This window comes from Tachyglossus aculeatus, chromosome 23 (genome assembly GCF_015852505.1).
Source record: "Tachyglossus aculeatus isolate mTacAcu1 chromosome 23, mTacAcu1.pri, whole genome shotgun sequence".
In the NCBI taxonomy this organism is placed as follows: domain Eukaryota; kingdom Metazoa; phylum Chordata; class Mammalia; order Monotremata; family Tachyglossidae; genus Tachyglossus; species Tachyglossus aculeatus.
Window position 1 is genome coordinate 38606441 of NC_052088.1, and position 25285 is coordinate 38631725.

Sequence of the window (25285 nt, forward strand, 5' to 3'; positions counted from 1 at the left end):
CCCCCGTGGGACAACCTGATCTCCTTGTAACCTCCCCAGCGCCTAGAACAGTGCTTTGCACATAGTAAGCGCTTAATAAATGCTATTATTATTATTATTATTATTATTAAGAGAAGCTGAGGAAGCTGGCTCATTCTCTTAAGATTTTTTAGAACGGTGAGATTCGGCGGCTGGAAGTTTTTGGGTGTGTGAGGCTGCCCCCGCTTTCCTTCCGCTGTTACATGTGGTGGTGGGCCCTGGACCCTGTCGTCCCCAGTTCGGCCATGTCCCCCTCTCCCTGGGCACCCCTTAACTGTTTTTTTTTTTTTTTATGGTATTCGTTAAGCGCTTACTATGTGCCAGGCAATGTACTAAGCACTAGGGTGGATACAGGCGAAATCGGTTTGGACACAATCCCTGTCCCATGTCGGGCTCACAGTCTCAATCACCATTTTTTGGATGAGGTAAACTGAGGCCCAGAGGAGTGAAGTGACTTGAGGTAAACTGAGGCCCAGAGGAGTGAAGTGACTTGCCCAAGGTCGCCCAGCAGACAAGTGGCGGAGCTGGGAATAGAACCCATCACCCCAACTTGCTCCCTTTGCTCTACTCCCCGCCCCCACCCCATAGCACTTGTGTGTGTGTATATATATATATATACACACATATCTGTAATTCTGTTTATAATGAATGCCCATTTACTTGTTTTGATGTGCATATATCTATAATTCTACTTATTGATATTGATGTTATTGATGCCTCTTGACTTGTTTTGATGTCTGTGTCCCCCCTTCTAGACTGTGAGCCCATCTGGGCAGGGATTGTCTCTCTTTGTTGCCGAATCGTGCTTTCCAAGCGCTTCGTACAGTGCTCTGCACACAGTAAGCGCTCACTAAATACGATTGATTGAATGAATGAATGGACCAAAGTCCTCCTGACGGCCAGGCCCGGCTTCTATCCACTAGGCCACTCTGCTTCCAGTTCATCTGGAGTTTAGGGATCGAGGTGCCCTCTGGCCCAGAGGTTGGATGGAGGTTGGATAATAATAATAATGATGGTATTTGTTAAGCGCTTACTACGTACAAAGCACTGTGCTAAGCGTTGGGGGGATACAAGGTGATCAGGTTGTCCCACATGGGGCTCACAGTCTTCATCCCCATTTCACAGATGAGGGAACTGAGGCCTAGAGAAGTTAAAGTGACTTGCCCAAAGTCACACAGCTGACAATCGGCAGAGCCGGGATTTGAACCCCTGACCTCGGACTCCAGAGCCCGGGCTCTTCCCACCGAGCCACGCTGCTTCTCAAACCGTTGCTTCTTACGCGCCAAACCGTTCCACTCCCAAATTTGGGTGACCCTGAAAGGCCGAGGGCAGGGGCGGGAGCCGGCGACCCCACTCTCGGCCTTCGTCGTCATCATCATCATCATCATCATCAATTGTATTTATTGAGCGCTCACTGGAGCCCTTTAGTGGGCCACATTCGGCCCAGGGACCCCAGAGAGGCAACTCCTTCGGCCGCAGAGGCCTCTAACCAGAGCCAGCCTCTCTTTAACCGGGAATGATGGCCATGATGGAATTTCAGCCTACTCCGAATAAGGGGATTCGTCCCATCAGCCGAGTTTAAGGGCAGAGGGAGAGGATCTGGCCAATCAATCAATCAATCGTATTTATTGAGCGCTTACTTTGTGCAGAGCACTGGACTAAGCGCTTGGGAAGTCCAAGTCGGCAACATCTAGAGACGGTCCCTACCCAACAGTGGGCTCACAGTCTAAAAGGGGGAGACGGAGAACCAAACCAAACATGCTAAGAAAATAAAATAAATAGAATAGATACGGACAAGGAAAATAAATAAATAAATAGAGTAATATAATAAATAAATAGAGTAATAGTGTTCTTCTCAGGGGCTTCGGCCTCCGAGGAGAGACCCGTGGAAGGAGCCTGGCAGCGTGGGTTTGGAGCAGGAAAGGGAGTGCGGGGCTGTATGCCGAGGCTGCGGGATCGGGAGACCTCCGGATGCCTACGGAGGCGTGAAAACTGGGAAAGAGGCAGGAGCACGAGGAGGGAAGAACGGAACGAGCCGCCACGTGCTCACCCGTTGTCCGGAGACCGGTCGGAGAACAACTGGTGAGGCAGATGAGGAGAGAGAGAGAATCCTAGCGTGAAGAGCCCGGGATTGGGAATCCAGTCCCCATCCCAGCCCTACCACTGGCTTGCTGTGTGACCTCGGGCAAGTCACTTGACTGCTCCGTGCCACAGTTTCCTTGCCAGTGAAATGGGAATCAAACACCCCCTCTCCCTCCTTCTGAGAGTGGGCGTCCCGAGTGGGAGAGGAACGGCGTCCGATCACACGGGCCTGGGTGTCAGAAGGACCTGGGTTCATTCATTCATTCAGTCGTATTTATTGGGCGCTTACTGTGTGCGGAGCACTGTACTAAGCGCTTGGGAAGTCCAAGTTGGAAACATCTAGAGACGGTCCCTACCCAACAACGAGCTCATGGTCTAGAGGGGGAGACAGACATGAAGACAAATAGATAAAACAATAAATTACAGATAGATACAGACAGATACTTAGAGAAGCAGCGTGGCTCAGTGGAAAGAGCCCGGGCTTTGGAGTCAGAGGTCGTAGGTTCAAATCCCAGCTCTGCCAATTGTCAGCTGTGTGACTTTGGGCAAGTCGCTTCACTTCTCTATGCCTCAGTACCCTCATCTGTAAAGTGGGGATTAAGACTGTGAGCCCCCCGTGGGACAACCTGGTCACCTTGTATCCTCCCCAGCGCTTAGAACAGTGCTTTGCACACAGTAAGTGCTTAATAAATAACATTATTATTAGAGGGGGAGACAGACATTAAGACAAATAGATAAAACAATAAATTACAGATATATATAGATACATATGTGCTGTGGGGAGTTATTCATTGTAATCCCAACCCCGCCACATATCTGCTGAAATCTCTCCCGCTCCGTATACCCCGTCACCCCCGCACTCCCCACCTTCAAAGCCTTATTAAGGTCATGGGTAGGGACTGTCTCCATATGTTGCCAACTTGTACTTCCCAAGCGCTTAGTACAGTGCTCTGCACACAGTAAGTGCTCAATAAATACGATTGATTGATCTCCTCCAAGAGGGCTTCCGTGATTAAGCCCTGTTTTCCCCAGCTCCCTCTCCGTTTGGGCAGTTGATATTCGCCCCACCCTCAACCCCACAGTACTTAGGTGCGCATCTTTCTATTAATTTTATTTTGTTAGTATGTTTGGTTTTGTTCTCTGTCTTCCCCTTTTAGACTGTGAGCCCACTGTTGGGTAGGGACTGTCTCTAGATGTTGCCAATTGGTACTTCCCAAGCGCTTAGTACAGTGCTCCGCACATAGTAAGCGCTCAATAAATACGACTGATGATGATGATGATCTTTAAATTACATATCGCTTTGCACATAGTAAGCGCTTAACAAATACCATCATTATTATTATTATATCAAATTATTTACATCAATTTCTGTCTCTCCCTCTGGACTGTTAAAGTCACTGATGATGGTGTTTGTTAAGCGTTCACTATGTGCCAAACACTGTTCTAAGCGCTAGGGTAGATACGAGGCAGGTTGTCCCGTGAGGGGCCCACCGTCTTAATCCCCATTTCACAGACGAGGTAACTGAGGCACAGAGAAGCGAAGTGACTTGCCCGGTGTCACCCAGCTGACAAGTGCTGGAGCCGGGATTAGAACCCACGACCTCCGACTCGCAAGCCCGGGCTCTTCCCACTGAGCCACGCTGCTTTTTACCGTTCCGCTGCGGGAAGGGAGCGTGCCTACCGAGTGTGTTGCATTGTCCTCGCCCGAGCGTTTAGTACAGTGCTCTGCACAGAGTAAGCGCTCAGTAAATTCCACTGGTGATGATGGGGTAAAAGATGTGGGCGTTCGGTGGCTTAACTGGTTTTCTTTCCTCCTACCATTAGGAGATTCCGGCGTGTGGGGTTTGAAAAAGAATTTCGCCTTGCTGGAACTTCTGGAACGGCTCCAGAATGGCCCCGTCGGTCAGTACGGAACCGTGGAGGAAGCGATTGGGATATCCGGAGAGGTACTGACTTGGCCTAACTCGAATGCTTTCATTTTCCCAATACTCAGCAAAAGTAGAGGTGGATTTGCCGGGAAACGTGAAACCGGGGCTTTTCGGCGCCCAAAGGGGGTTACAGAAACTCTCTCCCCCACCTGTTTTTTCAAATCATCATCAATCATATTTATTGAGCGCTTACTATGGGCAGAGCACTGTACTAAGCGCTTTGGAAGTACAAATTGGCAAATAAATGATAGCAGTGATAATAATAATTATTATTATTTTTACGGTATTTGTTAAGCACTTAACTATGTCTCAGGTACTTCATTCATTCATTGTCGTATTTTTCCAACTTGTACTTCCCAAGCGCTTAGTACAGTGCTCCGCACACAGTAAGCGCTCAATAAATACGACTGAATGAATGACTCCCCACAGCACATATGTATCTATCTGTATCTATCTGTAATTTATTGTTTTATCTATTTGTCTTAATGTCTGTCTCCCCCCTAGACCGTGAGCTCGTTGTTGGGTAGGGACCGTCTCTATATGTTTCCAACTTGTACTTCCCAAGCGCTTAGTCCAGTGCTCTGCACACAGTAAGCGCTTAATAAATATGATTGAATGAATGAATGAATGAATATTAACAAAATAAAATAAATAGAATAGTAAACATGCACAAGCAAAAATAGAGATGAATAAATTTCTGTTCCAGGATACCTGCCTGAGCAGATAATAATAATAATAATGATGGCATTTATGTGAGCCCACTGTTGGGTAGCGATTGTCTCTATATGTTGCCAACTTGTACTTCCCGAGCGCTTAGTACAGTGCTCCGCACACCGTAAGCGCTCAATAAATATGATTGAGTGAATGAATGAATGAATATTAACAAAATAAAATAAATAGAATAGTAAACATGCACAAGTAAAAATAGAGATGAATTAATTTCTGTTCCAGGATACCTGCCCGAGCAGATAATAATAATAATAGTAATGATGGCATTTATGTGAGCCCACTGTTGGGTAGGGACCGTCTCTATCCATGTTGCCAACTTGTACTTCCCAAGCACTTAGTCCAGTGCTCTGCACACAGTAAGCGCTCAATAAATACGATTGATTGATTGATTGATTGTAAAGCACTGTTCTAAGCACTGGGGAGGTTCCAAGGTAATAATAATAATAATAATAATAATAATGGCATTTATTAAGCACTTACTATGTGCAAAGCACTGTTCTAAGCGCTGGGGAGGTTACAAGGTGATCAGGTTGTCCCACGGGGGGCTCACAGTCTTCATCCCTGTTTTACAGATGGGGGAACTGTGAGCCACGAAATAATAATAATGATAATGGCATTTACTAAGCGCTTACAATGCGCAAAGCACCGTTCGAAGCGCTGGGGAGCTTCCAAGGTGATCAGGTTGTCCCACGGGGTGCTCCCAGTCTTCATCCCTATTTTACAGATGGGGGAACTGTGAGCCACGAAATAATAATAATAATGATAATGGCATTTACTAAGCGCTTACAATGCGCAAAGCACCGTTCGAAGCGCTGGGGAGCTTCCAAGGTGATCAGGTTGTCCCACGGGGGGCTCACAGTTTTCATCCCTATTTTACAGATGGGGGAACTGTGAGCCACGAAATAATAATAATAATGATAATGGCATTTACTAAGCGCTTACAATGCGCAAAGCACCGTTCGAAGCGCTGGGGAGCTTCCAAGGTGATCAGGTTGTCCCACGGGGGGCTCCCAGTCTTCATCCCTATTTTATAGATGGGGGAACTGTGAGCCACGAAATAATAATAGTAATGATAATGGCATTTACTAAGCGCTTACAATGCGCAAAGCACCATTTGAAGCGCTGGGGAGCTTCCAAGGTGATCAGGTTGTCCCACGGGGGGCTCCCAGTCTTCATCCCTATTTTACAGGTGGGGGAACTGTGAGCCACGAAATAATAATGATAATGGCATTTACTAAGCGCTTACAATGCGCAAAGCACCGTTCGAAGCGCTGGGGAGCTTCCAAGGTGATCAGGTTGTCCCACGGGAGGGCTCCCAGTCTTCATCCCCATTTGACAGATGAGGCCCAGAGAAGTCACCCAGCTGACAATTGGCGGAGCCGCGATTTGAACCCACGACCTCCGACTCCAAAGTACGGGCTCTTTTCCGCTGAGCCGTACACAGCGCGGGGGTGGGGGCGGGTCCGTTTTGGGGGCCGATTGGGGTGGTTGGTTTCCCGGCGGCCGTTGGGTTCTGAACGCGTGGGTCTCTCTCTCCCCCGCCCGCCCCGCCAGAGCGTCGTGCGCTGCGACGAAGACGAGGCCCACGTGGCGTCCGTGTACTGCACCGTGTGCGCCACGCACCTGTGTGCCCACTGCTCCCAGCTGACTCACTCGACCAAGACGCTGGCCAAGCACCGGAGGGTCCCCCTGGCAGACAAACCCCACGAGAAGACCCTGTGCCCCCAGCACCAGGTGCACGCCATTGAATTTGTGTGCCTGGAGGAAGGGTGCCAGGCCAGCCCCCTCATGTGTTGTGTCTGCAAAGAGTACGGGAAACACCAAGGCCATAAGGTAACGCTCTTCCCCCCCCTTCTACCCCCTCATCCGTCTCCCCCTCTAGACCGTGAGCTCGTTGTCGGGTAGGGACCGTCTCTAGACGTCGCCAACTTGGACTTCCCAAGCGCTTAGTACAGCGCTTCACACACAGGAAGTGCTCAATAAATGCAACTGAATGAATGACTCCCCACAGCACATATGTATCTATCTGTATATATCTGTAATTTGTCATTTTATCTATTTGTCTTAATGTCTGTCTCCCCCTCTAGACCGTGAGCTCGCTGTCGGGTAGGGACCGTCTCTAGATGTTGCCAATTTGGACTTCCCAAGCGCTTAGTACAGTGCTCCGCACACAGGAAGTGCTCAATACATACGACTGAATGAATGACTCCCCGCAGCACATATGTATCTATCTGTATATATCTGTAATTTAGCGTTTTATCTATTTGTCTTAATGTCTGTCTCCCCCTCTAGACCGTGAGCTCGTTGTCGGGTAGGGACCGGCTCTAGATGTTGCCAACTTGGACTTCCCAAGCGCTTAGTACAGTGCTCTGCACATGGGAAGCGCTCAATAAATATGACTGAATGAATGACTCCCCACAGCACATATGTATCTATCTGTAATTTATTGTTTTATCTATTTGTCTTAATGTCTGTTTCCCCCTCTAGACCGTGAGCTTGCTGTTGGGTAGGGACCGTCTCTAGATGTTGCCAACTTGGACTTCCCAAGTGCTTAGTACAGTGCTCTGCACACAGTAAACGCTCAATAAATATGACTGAATGAATGACTCCCCACAGCCCATATGTATCTATCTGTATATATGTGTAATTTGTTGTTTTATCTATTTGTCTTAATGTCTGTCTCCCCCTCTAGACCGTGAGCTCGTTGTTGGATAGGGACCGTCTCTAGATGTTTCCAACTTGGACTTCCCAAGCGCTTAGTACAGTGCTCCGCACACAGGAAACGCTCAATAAATACAACTGAATGAATGTCTGTCTCCCCCTCTAGACCGTGAGCTCGTTGTTGGGTAGGGACCGTCTCTAGACGTCGCCAACTTGGACTTCCCAAGCACTTAGTACAGTGCTCCGCACGCAGTAAGCGCTCAATAAATGCGACTGAATGAATGACTCCCCACAGCACATATGAATCTATCTGTATAGATCTGTAATTTATTGTTTTATCTATTTGTCTTAATGTCTGTCTCCCCCTCTAGACCATGAGCTCGTTGTTGGGTAGGGACCGTCTCTAGATGTTGCCAACTTGGGCTTTCCAAGCGCTTAGTACAGTGCTCCGCACACAGTAAGCGCTCAATAAATACGACTGAATGAATGACTCCCCACAGCACATATGTATCTATCTGTATATATCCGTAATTTAACGTTTTATCTATTTGTCTTAATGTCTGTTTCCCCCCTCTAGACCGTGAGCTCGTTGTTGGGTAGGGACCGTCTCTAGATGTTGCCAACTTGGACTTCCCAAGCGCTTAGTACAGTGCTCCGCACACAGGAAGCGCTCAATAAATACGACTGAATGAATGTCTGTCTCCCCCTCTAGACCGTGAGCTCGTTGTTGGGTAGGGACCGTCTCTATACGTTGCCAGCTTGGACTTCCCAAGCGCTTAGTACAGTGCTCTGCACACAGTAAGCGCTCAATAAATACGACTGAGTGAATGACTCCCCACAGCACATATGTATCTATCTGTATATATCTGTAATTTAGCGTTTTATCTATTTGTCTTAATGTCTGTTTCCCCCTCTATACCGTGAGCTCGTTGTTGGGTAGGGACCGTCTCTAGACGTTGCCAACTTGGACTTCCCAAGTGCTTAGTACAGTGCTCCGCACACAGGAAACGCTCAATAAATACGACTGAATGAATGTCTGTCTCCCCCTCTAGACCGTGAGCTCGTTGTTGGGTAGGGACCGTCTCTAGACGTCGCCAACTTGGACTTCCCAAGCGCTTAGTACAGTGCTCCGCACGCAGTAAGCGCTCAATAAATGCGACTGAATGAATGACTCCCCACAGCACATATGAATCTATCTGTATAGATCTGTAATTTATTGTTTTATCTATTTGTCTTAATGTCTGTCTCCCCCTCTAGACCGTGAGCTCGTTGTTGGGTAGGGACCGTCTCTAGATGTTGCCAACTTGGGCTTTCCAAGCGCTTAGTACAGTGCTCCGCACACAGTAAGCGCTCAATAAATACGACTGAATGAATGACTCCCCACAGCACATATGTATCTATCTGTATATATCCGTAATTTAACGTTTTATCTATTTGTCTTAATGTCTGTTTCCCCCCTCTAGACCGTGAGCTCGTTGTTGGGTAGGGACTGTCTCTAGATGTTGCCAACTTGGACTTCCCAAGCGCTTAGTACAGTGCTCCGCACACAGGAAGCGCTCAATAAATACGACTGAATGAATGTCTGTCTCCCCCTCTAGACCGTGAGCTCGTTGTTGGGTAGGGACCGTCTCTAGACGTTGCCAGCTTGGACTTCCCAAGCGCTTAGTACAGTGCTCTGCACACAGTAAGCGCTCAATAAATACGACTGAGTGAATGACTCCCCACAGCACATATGTATATATCTGTATATATCTGTAATTTAGCGTTTTATCTATTTGTCTTAATGTCTGTTTCCCCCTCTAGACCGTGAGCTCGTTGTTGGGTAGGGACCGTCTCTAGACGTTGCCAACTTGGACTTCCCAAGTGCTTAGTACAGCGCTCCGCACACAGGAAGTGCTCAATACATGTGACTGAATGAATGACTCCCCACAGCACATATGTATCTATCTGTATCTATCTGTATCTATCTGTAATTTATTGTTTTATCTGTTTGTCTTAATGTCTGTCTTCCCCTCTAGACCATATGTATATATGTATATATACATATATGTATATATACATATATGTATATATGGTTGTACATATTTATTACTCTATTTATTTATTTATTTATTTTACTTGTACATTTCTATCCTATTTATTTTATTTTGTTGGTATGTTTGGTTCTGTTCTCTGTCTCCCCCTTTTAGACTGTGAGCCCACTGTTGGGTAGGGACTGTCTCTATGTGTTGCCAATTTGTACTTCCCAAGCGCTTAGTACAGTGCTCTGCACATAGTAAGCGCTCAATAAATACGATTGATTGATTGATTGACCGTGAGCTCGTTGTTGGGTAGGGACCGTCTCTATATGTTTCCAACTTGGACTTCCCAAGCACTTAGTGCAGTGCTCCGCACACAGGAAGCGCTCAATAAATACGACTGAATGAATACGACTGAATGAATGTCTGTCTCCCCCTCTAGACCGTGAGCTCGTTGTTGGGTAGGGACCGTCTCTGTACGTTGCCAACTTGGACTTCCCAAGCACTTAGTACAGTGCTCTGCACACAGTAAGCGCTCAATAAATACGACTGAATGAATGACTCCCAACAGCACATATGTATCTATCTGTATATATCTGTAATTTATCGCTTTATCTATTTGTCTTAATGTCTGTTTCCCCCTCTAGACCGTGAGCTCGTTGTTGGGTAGGGACCGTCTCTAGACGTCACCAACTTGGACTTCCTAAGCGCTTAGTACAGCGCTCCGCATGCAGTAAGCGCTCAATGCGCAGGGATAGAAACAAGATAATGAGGCCCCACATGGGGCTTGCAGTTTAAATAGGCGGGAAAATGGGTATTGAATCCCCATTGTGCTGATGAGGGAACTGAGGCACAGAGAAGTGACTGGCCTAAGGTCACACCGCAGGCACGTGGCGGCGCCTGAGCCCGCTGTTGGGTAGGGACCGTCTCTATACGTTGCCAACTTGTACTTCCCAAGTGCTTAGTACAGTGCTGTGCACACAGTAAGCGCTCAATAAATACAATTGATTGAATGAATGAATGAATGTATATATGTTTGTACGTATTTATTACTCTTTATTTGTGCAGATTTGTTCTATTTATTTTATTTTGTTAATATGTTCTGTCTTGTTGTCTGTCTCCCCCTTCTAGACTGTGAGCCCGCTGTTGGGTAGGGACCGTCTCTAGATGTTGCCCACTTGGACTTCCCAAGTGCTTAATACAGTGCTCTGCACATAGTAAGCGCTCAATAAATACGATTGATTGATTGATTGATTATCTCTGCTCTCTGAAATCAAATACAGCTTGGTTGATGATGATGATGATCTAGAGACAGTCCCTACCCAACAGTGGGCTCACAGTCTACAAGGGGGAGACACACAATGAAACAAAACTTGGGGACAGGTGTCAAGTCATCAAAATAAATAGAAATAAAGCTAGGGGCACATCATCTACCTCAGCTTAGCCGCCCGAGGGTCCCCTTTTCTACCGTGACTGAATCAATCAATCGTATTTATTGAGCGCTTACTGTGTGCAGAGCACTGTACTAAGCGCTTGGGAAGTCCAAGTTGGCAACATATAGAGACAGTCCCTACCCAACAGCAGGCTCACAGTCTAAAAGGGGGAGACACACAACGAAACAAAACATGTGGACAGGTGTCAAGTCATCAGAATAAATAGAAATAAAGCTAGGGGCACATTATCTACCTCACCTTAGCCGCCCGAGGGTCCCCTTTTCTACCGTGACTGAATCAACCAATCAATCAGTCGTATTTACTGAGCGCTTACTGTGTGCAGAGCACTGTACTAAGCGCTCGGGAAGTCCAAGTTGGCAACATATAGAGACAGTCCCTACCCAACAGCGGGCTCACAGTCTAAAAGGGGGAGACACACAACGAAACTAAACATGTGGACAGGTGTCAAGCCGTCAGAATAAATAGAAATAAAGCTAGGGGCACATCATCTACCTCAGCTTAGCTGCCCGAGGGTCCCCTTTTCTACCGTGACTGAATCAACCAATCAATCAATCGTATTTATTGAGCGCTTACTGTGTGCAGAGCACTGTACTAAGCGCTCGGGAAGTCCAAGTTGGCAACATATAGAGACAGTCCCTACCCAACAGCGGGCTCACAGTCTAAAAGGGGGAGACACACAACGAAACAAAACACGTGGCAGAAGTCAAGTCGTCAAAATAAATAGAAATAAAGCTAGGGGCACATCATCTACCTCAGCTTAGCCGCCCGAGGGTCCCCTTTTCCACCATGACTGAAGCATAATTATAATAATGATTATGATATGTGATATATGATTATGATATAATACAATTATATCATAATCATAATGGGGCAGAATCGTAGCAGACAGCGGCTGTGTGATACTCCGCCACCATCTTCGGCGTGAATCGGGGATGGCGGCTTGGGCCGTTTCACATCATCATCATCAATCGTATTTATTGAGCGCTTACTATGTGCAGAGCACTGTACTAAGCACTTGGGAAGTACAAATTGGCAACATATAGAGACAGTCCCTACCCAACAGTGGGCTCACAGTCTAAAAGGGGGAGACAGAGAACAAAACCAAACATACTAACAAAATAAAATAAATAGAATAGATATGTACAAATAAAATAAATAAATAGAGTAAAAAAATATGTACAAACATATATACATTTGTTTGTATATTTGCCGTCGCTTCCTCTAGCATTCCGTGTTGGAACCCGAAGCCAACCAGATCCGGGCGTCCATTCTGGATATGGCTCACTGCATCCGGACCTTTACCGAGGAGATCTCGGAGTATTCCCGAAAGCTCGTGGGGATCGTCCAGCACATTGAAGGGGGAGAGCAAATCGTGGAAGACGGAATCGGAATGGCCCATACGGAGCACGTGAGATATTTTTTCTCTTTCATTCATTCATTCATTGAGTCGTATTTATTGAGCGCTTACTGTGTGCAGAGCACTGTACTAAGCGCTTGGGAAGTCCAAGTCGGCAACATATAGAGACAGTCCCTACCCAACAGTGGGCTCACAGTCTAGAAGGGGGAGAGCAAATTGTGGAAGACGGAATCGGAGTGGCCCATACAGAGCACATGAGATATTTTTTCTCATTCATTCATTCATTCAATTGTATTTATTGAGCGCTTACTGTGTGCAGAGCACTGCACTAAGTGCTTGGGAAGTCCAAGTTGGCAACATATAGAGACGGTCTCTACCCAACAGTGGGCTCACAGTCTAGAAGGGGGAGAGCAAATCGTGGAAGACGGAATCAGAATGGCCCATACGGAGCATGTGAGATATTTTTTCTCTTTCATTCATTCATTCATTCAATCGTATTTATTGAGCGCTTACTGTGTGCAGAGCACTGTACTAAGCGCTTGGGAAGTACAAGTTGGCAACATATAGAGACGGTCCCTACCCAACAGTGGGCTCACAGTCTAAAAGGGGGAGACAGAGAACAAAACAAAACATATTAACAAAATAAAATGAGTAGAATATGTACAAGTAAAATAAATAAATTTATTTCCCCTTTCTCAATTAAAGCTGTTTTTGTAGGAGGATTGGATTCGGGAACCTCTTCCCTTCTAGAAGGAGAAGGAGGTGCAAGCTCGTCTCTAGTCTGTCAGCTCCTTGCGGGCAGGGAACGTGTCTCCTAATCCCATTGTATTCTCCCGAACACACAGAGTAAATCCTCAATAAATACCATTGATTGAGATCGATTGAAAAGACGAACCACAGACTGCAATGCAATGTGCTCCGTAGCTCCGCAGGGTGACTGATTAAACCCTGAGTTGTCCAAAGGGCAAAGGCAGACGGGTAAAGGTATTTCACAAAATGGGAATTAAAGGCTAAAGGAATTTTAGACTGTGAGCCCACTATGGGGTAGGGACCGTCTCTATATGTTGCCGACTTGTACTTCCCAAGCGCTTAGTCCAGTGCTGTGCACACAGTAAGCGCTCAATAAATGCGATTGATGATGTTGATGATGAAAAGGCGAATTCCGTGCAGGTCCCGGGGACCGCGGAGAGTGCCCGCTCGTGCGTCCGGGCCTACTTTTCGGACCTCCACGAGACCCTGTGTCGCCAGGAGGAGATGGCCCTGAGCGTGGTGGACGCCCACGTGCGGGAGAAGCTGATCTGGCTCAGGCAGCAGCAGGAAGACATGACCATCTTGCTGTCCCAGGTTTCAGCAGCCTGTCTCCACTGTGAAAAGACGCTGCAGCAGGTAAGCGGGCGACATGGGCGAAGGCCCGTGTGCTGGGCGCCCTTCCATCCCCCCACAAGTGACGATGAAATGCTCAGGAAAAAAACACAAACCATCTGCTAGCGCCGCCGGGCTCCCTAGGCCGTCCCTAACTGACAGACTCCAACCTGAGGAATTTCAGGAGAGAGGCCGACTTGAGGAAAACTTGCCTCTTCGCCCCTGTAATAATAATGATGGCATTTATGAATGAATATATGTTGCCAACTTGTACTTCCCAAGCACTTAGTACAGTGCTCTGCACACAGAAAGCGCTCAATAAATACAATTGAATGAATGAATGAAGCGCTTACTATGTGCAAAGCAGAGGTTCCAAGGTGATCAGGTTGTCCCACGGGGGGCTCGCAGTCTGAATCCCCATTTTAAAGATGAGGGAGCTGAGGCCCAGAGAAGTGAAGTGACTTGCCCGAAGTCACACAGCTGACAAGCGGCGGAGCCGGGATTCGAACCCGTGACCTCCGACTCCCAAACCCGGGCTGTTTCCACTGAGCCACGCTGCTTCCCTCAACCGAGCTCCTACGAGACGGTTTCTCTCAACGTCCCAACGAGATGGTCCGGAAAATAAGTAGCAGAGCGAATTCATTGTGCTGGACATTTAAATCAATCAATCATATTTACCGAGAGCTTACTGTGTGCAGAGCACTGTACTAAGCGCTTGAACGAACCTTTAATATATCGGGGCAATTTAAGCCTCTCCTCTGCCCGCCCCCCTCCCCACACCTTTTTCTTTTTTGGTCAAACAGTAAAATGGTCCTCTGTTTCTGTGTCTGTTCTAGGATGACTGCAGAGTAGTTTTGGCCAAACAGGAAATTACGAGATTACTCGAAACGTTGCAGAAACAGCAGCAGCAATTCACCGAGCTTGCAGATCACATACAGTTGGATGCCAGCATTCCCGTCACATTCACCAAGGTATAATGTTTTAGCGCCGGCTACCCAGTATCGGAGGTCATGAGGTATTTATTTACAGATGATTTGGCTTTCCTTCTATCTGTAAATGTGCATTCATGTGTTGTTGTAAATGAATTTTTCCAGGCTTTATTGCAATCTTTTCAATATAAGGCTGAAAGCACATTTTAAATTACGCAGTGCTGGGCTGGCAGCTACTCAGTTCTCCGAGCACGTGGGGGTTACGTGCTTCTCCAAGAGGCCTTCCGTGACTAAGCCCTCCTTTCTTCTTCCCCCATTGCCCTGATTTGCCCCCTTTATTCATCCCCCCTCCCAGCCCTGCAGCGCTTTTATACAATCTGTAATTTATTTATTTCTATTAACGTCTGTCTCCCCCTCAAAACCGTGAGAGCCCAGGCTTGAGGAGAGTCACTGTTCTGAATCGTGAGAGGCTTTTGAAAAGCGCCACTGTTTTCTTTCGGGATGGAAAGGGGGTCCGTCTAACCAGAATTGTCAGTCCTTCCCAGGCAGAAAGTCCAGCTGATGTCCCTTCCATCAATTAATCAATCAATCGTATTTATTGAGCGCTTACTGTGTGCAGAGCACTGTACTAAGCGCTTGGGAAGCCCAAGTTGGCAACATATAGAGACAGTCCCTACCCAGCAGTGGGCTCACAGTCTAAAAGGGGGAGACAGAGAACAAAACCAAACATACCAACAAAATAAAATAAATAGAATAGATATGTACAAGTGAAATAAAGTAATAAATATGTACATACATATATACAGGTGTATATGTATGCACGTATCTCTGTCTTCCCCCTTTTAGACTGTGAGCCCACTGTTGGGTAGGGACTGTCTCTATATGTTGCCAACTTGTACTTCCCAAGCGCTTAGTCCAGTGCTCTGCACACAGTAAGCGCTCAATAAATACGATTGATTGATTGATTGATTCAGGAGCCGGGACTCTCAGGAGCACTGCTATCTGCTACTTCTGAGTCATTCGTGCTCTATTTTAGCCGTTCCTCCCTGCCGGATTTCTTCCCAAGAGTGCCGTTTTAAGGAATCCCGGCCAAAGGGCCCGTCCGGGTCGCCCTCACTTCATCATCAATCGTATTTATTGAGCGCTTACCATGTGCAGAGCACTGTACTAAGCGCTTGGGAAGTACAAATTGGCAACATATAGAGACAGTCCCTACCCAACAATGGGCTCACAGTCTAAAAGACTCACTTGACACGGTCTCTTCCGAGTTGTGGTCTTTTTGGTTCCCAGAATTCACATTTCCGTAGCAGCTCGGGGCGTCCTGTTTTTAAAGGCCTCGGTTTGGGCTTCGCGGGATTCAGCCGAGCCAACTCCCGGGTCAGGCCCCTCCCCGACGGTGGCGGAACAGACCGCGGGTTTATTAGTAATAATAATAATAATAATGATAGCGTTTATTAAGCGCTTACTATGTGCAAAGCACTGTTCTAAGCGCTTATTGAGCCCCTTGAAGGTCTGAGCCCCCGAGCAGAGCTGGCCATTCTCCCCCACCTCGGCTCCCTCTCCCGCTGATCCCAGCCGGGATGGACCGGACCGTGAGCGGGGCCGCTTTTCCTCTGAATCCCGCGATGCTCTTGAGGAGATTGGGCCCAGCGGGGTCTCTGTGTCTGATCAGTCGCCCTGTTGGGAGGGTCACCACAGCCTCCGTGCAAATGAGGTACCTTCCCTCTTTGTCCCATATTTCATTCATTCAAACCGTATTTATTGAGCACCAACTGCGGGCAGAGCACTGGACTAAGCGCTTAGGAAGTACAAATCGGCAACGTATAGAGACGGTCCTTACCCAACAGCAGGCTCACAGTCTAGAAGGAGGAGACAGACAACAAAACCAAACATGTAGACAGGTGACAAAACAAGTAGGTGACCACCTGGGAGCATCAGCTAATAATAATGGCATTTATTAAGCGCTTGAGTGTTTAAGGCGATGCTTCAGCTGTGAGGCCGGGTGATCCGAATCCCCAATCCCCTAATAATCATAATAGTAATAATAATGACGATGGCATTTGTAAAGCGCTTACTACGTGCCGAGCACTGTTCTAAGTGCTGGGGTAGACATTTATTTTATTTTGTTAGTATGTTTGGTTTTGTTCTCTGTCTGCCCCTTTTAGACTGTGAGCCCACTGTTGGGTAGGGACTGTCTCTATATGTTGCCAATTTGTACTTCCCAAGCGCTTAGTACAGTGATCTGCACATAGTAAGCGCTCAATAAATACGATTGATGATGATGATGATGATATGAGGAGCAGCGTGGCTCAGTGGAAAAGAGCCCGGGCTTTGGAGTCAGAGGTCGTGGGTTCAAATCCCGGCTCTGCCAATTGTCAGCTGGGTGACTTGGGGCAAGGCACTTCAGTTCTCTGGGCCTCAGTTCCCTCGTCTGGAAAATGGGGATTAAGACTCTGAGCCCCCTGTGGGACAGCCTGATCACCTTGTAACCTCTCCGGCACTTAGAACAGTGCTTTGCACGTAGTAAGCACTTAATAAATGCCATCATTATTATAAGTCACCCATTCATTCATTCAATCGTATTTACTGAGCGCTCACTGTGTGCAGAGCACTGTACTAAGCGCTTGGGAAGTACAAGTTGGCAACATATAGAGACGGTCCCTACCCAACAGCAGGCTATTATTGTTATTATTACAAGGTAATCAGGTTGTCCCACGTGGGGCTCACAGCCTTAATCCCCATTTTACAGATGAGGGAACTGAGGCCCAGAGAAGTCAAGTGACTTGCCCCTAGTCACACAGCTGATCGGTAGCGGAGCTAGGATTAGAACCCACGACCTCTGTCTCTTAAGCCCAGGCTCCTTCCACCAAGCCACGCTGCTTCTCAAGAGTGGCAGGGCTCGTCCAGGCCGTAGGCAGTGGGCAAGTCTCACGTGGCCTCTCGATCCCGGTTGATCCCGGGAGCGGTGATTCCAGCTCCCTTTCCCGCCCTCGGCTCCGGCCGCCCTCAGCTCCGCAGCGCTGGGGGAGACCCCGACTCCCAGGACTCCTGACGGTCATAGTTACCGTCCCCGCTGCCAACGGAGAGGATGGACCCGGGTGGGGTTGGAGCCCGAAGACATGGAAGATGGGGGCGGGAATACCAGGATATAGAGCGGGCTCCGGCGAAAGAAGGCCGCAGCCCCGGGAGCGGCAGCTCGAAATTCGTTCTCGCCCTTTTTAATGCGACGGGGACCTTTCCACCGAGAAAGGCAAAACCCGGGGCCGGGGAAGCCCACCGTTTCAGGCCTCCGTAAACCCTCGGCCTTCTCCCGTTGCAGGACAACCGAGTCCACATTGGGCCCAAGATGGAAATTCGGGTGGTCACGCTGGGCTTAGACGGTGCCGGAAAGACCACCATTCTGTTCAAGCTGAAGCAGGATGAGTTCATGCAGCCGATTCCAACCATCGGTAAGCAGGAGGGCCGGCCGCTTCGTACGCCTCCGCGCCGGTCGCGACGAAACTACGGCTTGAAATTGTCTCCCGACAGGTTTCAACGTGGAAACGGTGGAGTATAAAAATTTAAAATTCACGATTTGGGACGTAGGAGGGAAGCACAAGCTCCGGCCCTTGTGGAAGCATTATTACCTCAACACCCAAGGTAGGACTGGCTCGACCTTTCTGTTTCCACCTCGCTCCCTCCGGGCTGCCTTCTCCCAACCCCAGACGGGTGGCCCAATGACGGTGATACGTAGCTACTAGAAAGACGTTATCGATGACGGTGTCCATTTTTTCTTTTTAAAAGTTGAGGGAGGGAGGAAGTAGACGCGAAAGAGTCCGCTGTGCTTTTACACTATCACCTGTGACGTGCGGTGTGTTCTTCATTGCTCAATTTGATGACCCTGAAAACCAGCCCCAGACGATCCATATTAAGTGTGGTAGAAAGATAGCCGCTCAAACCCAGTTTATTTTATTTTGTTAGTATGTTTGGTTTGGTTCTCCGTCTCCCCCTTTTAGACTGTGAGCCCACTGTTGGGTAGGGACGGTCTCTATATGTTGCCAACTTGGACTTCCCAAGCGCTTAGTCCAGTGCTCTGCACACAGGAAGCGCTCAATAAATACGATTGATTCAGTCGTATTTACTGAGCGCTTACTGCGTGCGGAGCGCTGTACTAAGCGCTTGGGAAGTCCAAGTTGGAAACACGTAGAGACGGTCCCTACCCAACAACGAGGATAAGAGCAGGGCATGATGCATCAGGGTTGTATTTTTCGTGATGCATTTGGTCCAGAATGACTTGTACCCCCCGCTGTTGGTAGAGGCCCAAGAGATTTTGAAAACACTCTGGGATTTCTGTCATGGGAAATATTTCTGTCGAAGCGGTCATTTTTCAGACCTCCCGTCTTGTGCGAAATGGGTTCAAGTTGCTTCAGTTCCGCATCCCATCCCGCTTCAGTTCCGCATCCCATCCCGCTTCAGTCTTGTCCGAAAGCCGTCGCCGGCAGCCCGGTGGCGAGCAGAAAGTAACGAAGGGCAGGGGTGGCAGTGCCCCGACTGCTCCATGTGATTTTGAAGTTTAGAGCGTTTCATTCATTCATTCATTCATTCAGTCGTATTTATTGAGCGCTTACTGCGTGCGGAGCACTGTACTAAGCGCTTGGGAAGTACAAGTTGGCAACATACAGAGACGGTCCCTACCCAGCAGTGAGCTCACGGTCTAGAGGGGGAGACAGACATTAAGACAAATAGATACAATAAATTGCAGATATATACAGATAGATACATATATGCTGTGGGGAGTGTTTCATCCAGTCGTATTTATTGAGCGCTTACTGCGTGCAGAGCACTGTACTAAGCGCTTGGGAAGTCCAAGTTGGAGACATATAGAGATGGTCCCTACCCAGCAACGAGCTCACGGTCTAGAGGGGGAGACAGACACTAAGACAAATAGATAAAGCAATAAAGTACAGATATATACAGATAGATACATTTGTGCTGTGGGGAGTCATTCATTCAGTCATATTTATTAAGCGCTTACTGTGTGTGGAGCACTGTACTAAGCGCTTGGGAAGTCCAAGTTGGCAACATCTAGAGACGGTCCCTACCCAACAACGAGCTCACGGTCTTGCGGGGAGACAGACATTCATTCAGTCGTATTTATTGAGCGCTTCCTGTGTGCAGAGCGCCGTACTAAGCGCTTGGGAAGTCCAAGTTGGCAACATCTAGAGACGGTCCCTACCCAACAACAAGCTCACGGTCTAGAGGGGGAAACAGACACTAAGACAAATAGATAAAGCAATAAATTACAGATCTATACAGATAGAGACATATGTGCTGTGGGGAGTCATTCATTCAGTCATATTTATTGAGCGCTTCCTGTGTGCAGAGCGCCATACTAAGCACTTGGGAAGTACAAGTTGGCGACATATAGAGACGGTCCCTACCCAACAATGGGCTCAAGGTCTAGAGGGGGAGACAGACATTAAGACAAATAGATAAAACAATAAATTGCAGATATATACAGATAGATACATATGTGCTGTGGGGAGTGTTTCATCCAGTCGTATTTATTGAGCGCTTACTGCGTGCGGAGCACTGTACTAAGCGCTTGGGAAGTCCAAGTTGGCAACATCTAGAGACGGTCCCTACCCAACAACGAGCTCACGGTCTAGAGGGGGAGACAGACATTAAGACAAATAGATAAAGCAATAAATTACAGATCTATACAGATAGATACATATGTGCTGTGGGGAGTCTTTCATCCAGTCGTATTTATTGAGTGCTTACTGCATGCGGAGCACTGCACTAAGCGCTTGGGAAGTACAAGTTGGAAACATCTAGAGACGGTCCCTACCCAACAACGAGCTCACGGTCTAGAGGGGGAGACAGACATTCATTCAGTCGTATTTATTGAGCGCTTCCTGTGTGCAGAGCGCCGTACTAAGCGCTTGGGAAGTCCAAGTTGGCAACATCTAGAGACGGTCCCTACCCAACAACAAGCTCACGGTCTAGAGGGGGAAACAGACACTAAGACAAATAGATAAAGCAATAAATTACAGATGTATACAGATAGATACATATGTGCTGTGGGGAGTCATTCATTCAGTCGTATTTATTAAGCAAGGCTGACCCTCCCCGTCCGGGGTGGACGCTTGTCTCGGCAGCCGTCGTGTTCGTCGTCGACAGCAGTTACCGAGACCGGGTCAGCGAGGCCCACAGCGAGCTCGCCAAGCTGCTCACCGAGAAGGAGCTGCGGGACGCCCTGCTCCTCATCTTCGCCAACAAGCAGGTACTGACGGGGGCGGGGGGCGAGGCCACATCCCACCCTCCCAATAATTAGGGGATGTGCCTGCCGAGTCTGCTATAATGTACCCTCCCAGGCGCTGAATACAGGGTTCTGCGCTCAGTAGACGCCATCGATCATTTAGCGGCCCGTCGGCACCGGTGTCCGTCTCGCGCTGCGCTCGGCCCTCCGAGTGGGAAAGGGGACGATGGACTCCCGCGAAGGGCTCCGCGGCGCTCGAAAAGAACCCTTGGCTCGGTGGAAAGAGCGAGGGCTTGGGAATCAGAGGCCATGGGTTCGAATCCCGGCTCTGCCGCTTGGCAGCTGTGTGACCTTGGGCAAGCCACCTAACTTCTCTGGGCCTCAGTGACCTCATCTGGAAAATGGGGATTAAGACTGTGAGCCCCCCATGGGACAACCTCATCACCTTGTAACCTCCCCAACGCTTAGAACGGTGCTTTGCACATAGTAAGCGCTTAACAGATACCACTATTGTTATTACTGGGGAGGCAGCGTGGCTCAGTGGAAAGAGCCCGGGCTTTGGAGTCAGAGCTCATGGGTTCGAATCCCGGCTCCTCCAATTGTCAGCTGTGTGACTTTGGGCAAGTCACTTAACTTGTCTGGGCCTCAGTTACCTCGTCTGTAAAATGGGGATTAAGATTGTGAGCGCCCCCATGGGACAACCTGATCACCTTGTAACCTCCCCAGTGCTTAGAACAGTCCTTTGCACGTAGTAAGTGCTTAATAAATGCCATGATTATGATTATTATTGCCTTTGAGAAGCAGCGTGGCTCAGTGGAAGGAGCCCAGGCTTTGGAGTCAGAGGTCGTGGGTTCAGATCCCGGCTCCGCCTATTGTCAGCTGTGTAACTTTGGGCAAGTCACTTCACTTCTCTGGGCCTCAGTTCCCTCTCTCTAAAATGGGGATGAAGATTGTGAGCCCCCCATGGGACAACCTCATCACCTTGTAACCTCCCCAGCGCTTAGAATAGTGCTTTGCACATAGTAAGTGCTTAATAAATGCCATCATTATCATTATTATTATCACCACGAGCGCTCAAGTGATCCAGGGAGTCGTCCCCTGAATTCAAGTTGCATTGCCTTCGATGTGTCGGAGAAGCCTTTCTTCCCGCCCCCAGCTTGCAGGAGTTGGCCAGTTTTTCCAGTTGGTTCATTAAGTGCGTGGATTTTAGCGGTGATTAGAGAACCACATCGTTCCGCGTAATGTTTTACCAGGTTAGAGGTCAGACCCCCCAAGCCCAGCTGTTCTAGGACCCCCGAACCTTAACTGCTCTGAGACCCTCTGGGTGTCCAAACCACCAAACCCTATCCGCTCTGGGAACCCAGCCCGCGACACTAACATTTTTTTTTTTTTAAGCGCTTAATGTGTGCCAGGCACTGTCCTAAGTGCCAGGGTAGCTGTAAAGTCATGAGGTTGGACACAGTCCGTGCCCCACGTGGGCTCACAGTTATATACCCCATTTTAGAGAAGAGGTAACTGAGGCACAGAGAAGTAAAGCGGAGTCCAGACAGCCATGGGAGAAGGCAGGTTAAATGAAAATGGCATTTTGGGGCCAGGGCACCGGCCTGCCCATCTGCTCGCCCTGACTAGCTCGCGATCCGACTGGGGGCCGGGGGAGCGGGCCGGCGAGGAATTCCTCCCAGGCAAACCCTGAGGGCCGGGACGGGCTTCCCTTCTTTTCTTCCAGGACGTGGCGGGGGCCCTGTCCGTGGAAGAAATCACAGAACTGCTCAGTCTCCACAAACTGTGCTGCGGGCGGAGCTGGTATATCCAAGGCTGCGATGCCCGCAGCGGCATGGGCCTCTACGAAGGACTGGACTGGCTTTCGAGGCAACTCGTGGCCGCCGGCGTGTTGGACGTGGCGTAGTTCTCAGCCGGAGCGGGGGCTTTAAAGTTCGCGGCGAGCTGTTCTTTGCACGTACTAGGTAGTTTTAAGAAGTCCAATGTCTCCAACGTGACAGGTAACGTGGCGGGGCGGGGGCGTACTCACTCAAGAGAGGGGTTTGATCGGCGGCTCGTGGGGAATTCGGCGCGGCGCGACCGTCTTTTCTCTCGCTGCTACCGGAGGGGTGGGACCTGATCCCGGGAGGGCCTGGGATTCCCAAACACGGAAAGGGCTTGGGCCTCGGGTTTGGTTTTCCGAATGCCCTGAGCCAGCAGATGCGCCGAACCGGAGAGGTCACTGAAGGAGAAAGGCTTCCAAACCTGGAGGCCCTAGTCTCCCTCTGAAGGAGGAGGAGAAAGAGGGCTGTCATTGTTCCGAACCCCTTGCTGCTTCCTCTGTTCCTGGGCCGCGACACTAACGAGAAAGGGGCAGCCCCGACGCTCCCGGGGGATCCACCTTGTCGCGTGCGGGACCCCTCCGCCTCCCTTTACACCGTCCAGCGGGATGGGAATTCCTCAACACTAGAAAACACACCCTTAACCTGAAAGCTTCCTCCATTTGATAGCGATTCTTGCCGAAAGCGTGCGGCTACACCGCGGACCTCGGTCACCAGCGACGAAGGGGATTTTAGTGGAGTTGGGATGTACCCCGGGGTTGGCTCGACCAGGCGGCCGGACCAGAACCCCTCTCTCTGACCCGGGAGGACCTGGTGATGTTCGCTGCTCGGCCTGGGCCTACCTCTAAAGCTGGGTTCCCCTATCTTTATATCCCGGTTCTTCCATCCAGCTAGCAACCCCCCGTTTTTTCACCCGGGAACCCCCAGAAACGCGGTTTCTTCGTGCCGCGGGCAGCGATTAAAATACAGCAAACTCAGCGCTGCTATCAGGACCGGAGTCGAGCCATTACACAAACTGCTTCTACTTCCCAAAGGCTCCTCCGGGTCATTTAGCAATTTTATTCCTCTGGCGGAGGGGAAAACAAAAATCGATAGCAAAGCGACAGACGGCCATTGGCAGAAATACCAACGGTCCAAACCGCCGGCAGAAATCTAGGAGCCCGTCTCTAGTTGCGAAGTCGTTCTTGAAAACACACGCTCGGGAAAGCAGTCAGAAAAGGCTGGCGTATTGCGAGGAAACCATTGAAAACGTTCACGTCTGAAACTCGTCTTATAGCGTTCTGAGTAAAACTTTGAAAAGGAGTTGATTTCGAGGTTGTTCCCGGGCTTTGGATGCATGTTTTTTAAAGGTGTATAAACGGAATTGTCATTTCCCTCCCCACTTTTGCCTCCTTGGCTTTGCCTGGATCCTTCAGGCCGAAGCCTTGTTTTTATTCCCACCCTCACAGCTCCAGGCCCAGCTCCCGCTAGCCGGGATCACACCGCGGGGTCCAACGTTCTCCCTCAGCGTCCCGGGATGAAATCTTTCCGTTGGAAAAAGCCTCCGCGGCTTTTATTCCTCCCGCCCGAGCGTCCAGAGAGCACAGGGAACGCGCGTTGGAGTAACCCTTGTAGTCACCCGGCCGGCTCACAGCACAGCTCCGCCACGCGTGTAGCTCGGTGACATAAAAGTATTATTCGAAACATGTAAATTATTTAATATGGGAAAGGTGTCGGTAACTGTGAAAGTAGACATCGCGTTTGCCAGTGAACCCTTGGAGTGTTTGCTTTATCCCCGATAGGCGCAGAGGTTTGTCGTTGTGAATTTAATACTGCTTTGGTTGTAACGTATAAGCTCGTTTCTTCGGTTTTCACTTTGTAATTCACATTTTTAACTTGTTACTGTTAAGTTAGGATTCAACCGTATTTCTCTCTCTGCTTAAAACCTGGTTAGAAACTACATGAAGTGTGTGTATTTTTTTTTAAAAAAAAGAGGACTCAACCGTATTTCTCTCTCTGCTTAAAACCTGGTTAGAAACTACATGAAGTGTGTGTATTTTTTTTTTAAAAAAAGAGGATTCAACCGTATTTCTCTCTCTGCTTAAAACCTGGTTAGAAACTACATGAAGTGTGTGTATTTTTTTTTTTTTAAAAAGAGGATTCAACCGTATTTCTCTCTCTGCTTAAAACCTGGTTAGAAACTACACGAAGTGTGTGTATTTTTTTTTAAAGAGGATTCAACCGTATTTCTCTCTCTGCTTGAAACCTGGTTAGAAACTACATGAAGTGTGTGTATTTTTTTTTTTAAAGAGGATTCAACCGTATTTCTCTCTCCGCTTGAAACCTGGTTAGAAACTACATGAAGTGTGTGTATTTTTTTTTAAAGAGGATTCAACCGTATTTCTCTCTCTGCTTGAAACCTGGTTAGAAACTACATGAAGTGTGTGTATTTTTTTAAAAAAAGAAACAGGTTTTGAGCCCTGTTTTGGCAATACCTAAATCCGTTTCTTTGCACCTTGGTTAATATTCTCTCCCAATTGTCAATTTAGTCTTACCCAAACCATTCCGCTTTTTCGGCCGGTTTTCAACGGTAAGCAAATTAGTGGACCCAGTTTAGGGAAAGAGTGAATTAAAAGCAGTATTTAGGGAGTCCTTCAACTCTGGGGATAGGGTGAAAGGTCTCCGAGGCGCCTTGCTCCAAAACTGG

General features: G+C 48.5%; 1 protein-coding gene across 2 annotated transcripts in view; it reads left to right on the forward strand.

Moving 5' to 3' along the window:
* TRIM23 (tripartite motif containing 23) overlaps nucleotides 1-24782 on the forward strand; it is a 38397-nt gene extending 13615 nt beyond the window's left edge. Inside the window, exons 3-11 of one of the 2 annotated variants that reach the window (XM_038765550.1) lie at nucleotides 3925-4046; nucleotides 6312-6590; nucleotides 12116-12298; nucleotides 13418-13633; nucleotides 14446-14580; nucleotides 17858-17987; nucleotides 18067-18177; nucleotides 20679-20803; nucleotides 22506-24782. In XM_038765550.1, coding sequence (XP_038621478.1) covers nucleotides 3925-4046; nucleotides 6312-6590; nucleotides 12116-12298; nucleotides 13418-13633; nucleotides 14446-14580; nucleotides 17858-17987; nucleotides 18067-18177; nucleotides 20679-20803; nucleotides 22506-22685 — 1481 coding nt within the window. In that variant the 3' untranslated portion in view covers nucleotides 22686-24782. The remainder of the gene's footprint in view (nucleotides 1-3924; nucleotides 4047-6311; nucleotides 6591-12115; nucleotides 12299-13417; nucleotides 13634-14445; nucleotides 14581-17857; nucleotides 17988-18066; nucleotides 18178-20678; nucleotides 20804-22505) is intronic. The other variant, XM_038765551.1, reaches the window with a different exon arrangement.
* The last annotated feature ends 503 nt before the right edge of the window (nucleotides 24783-25285 follow it).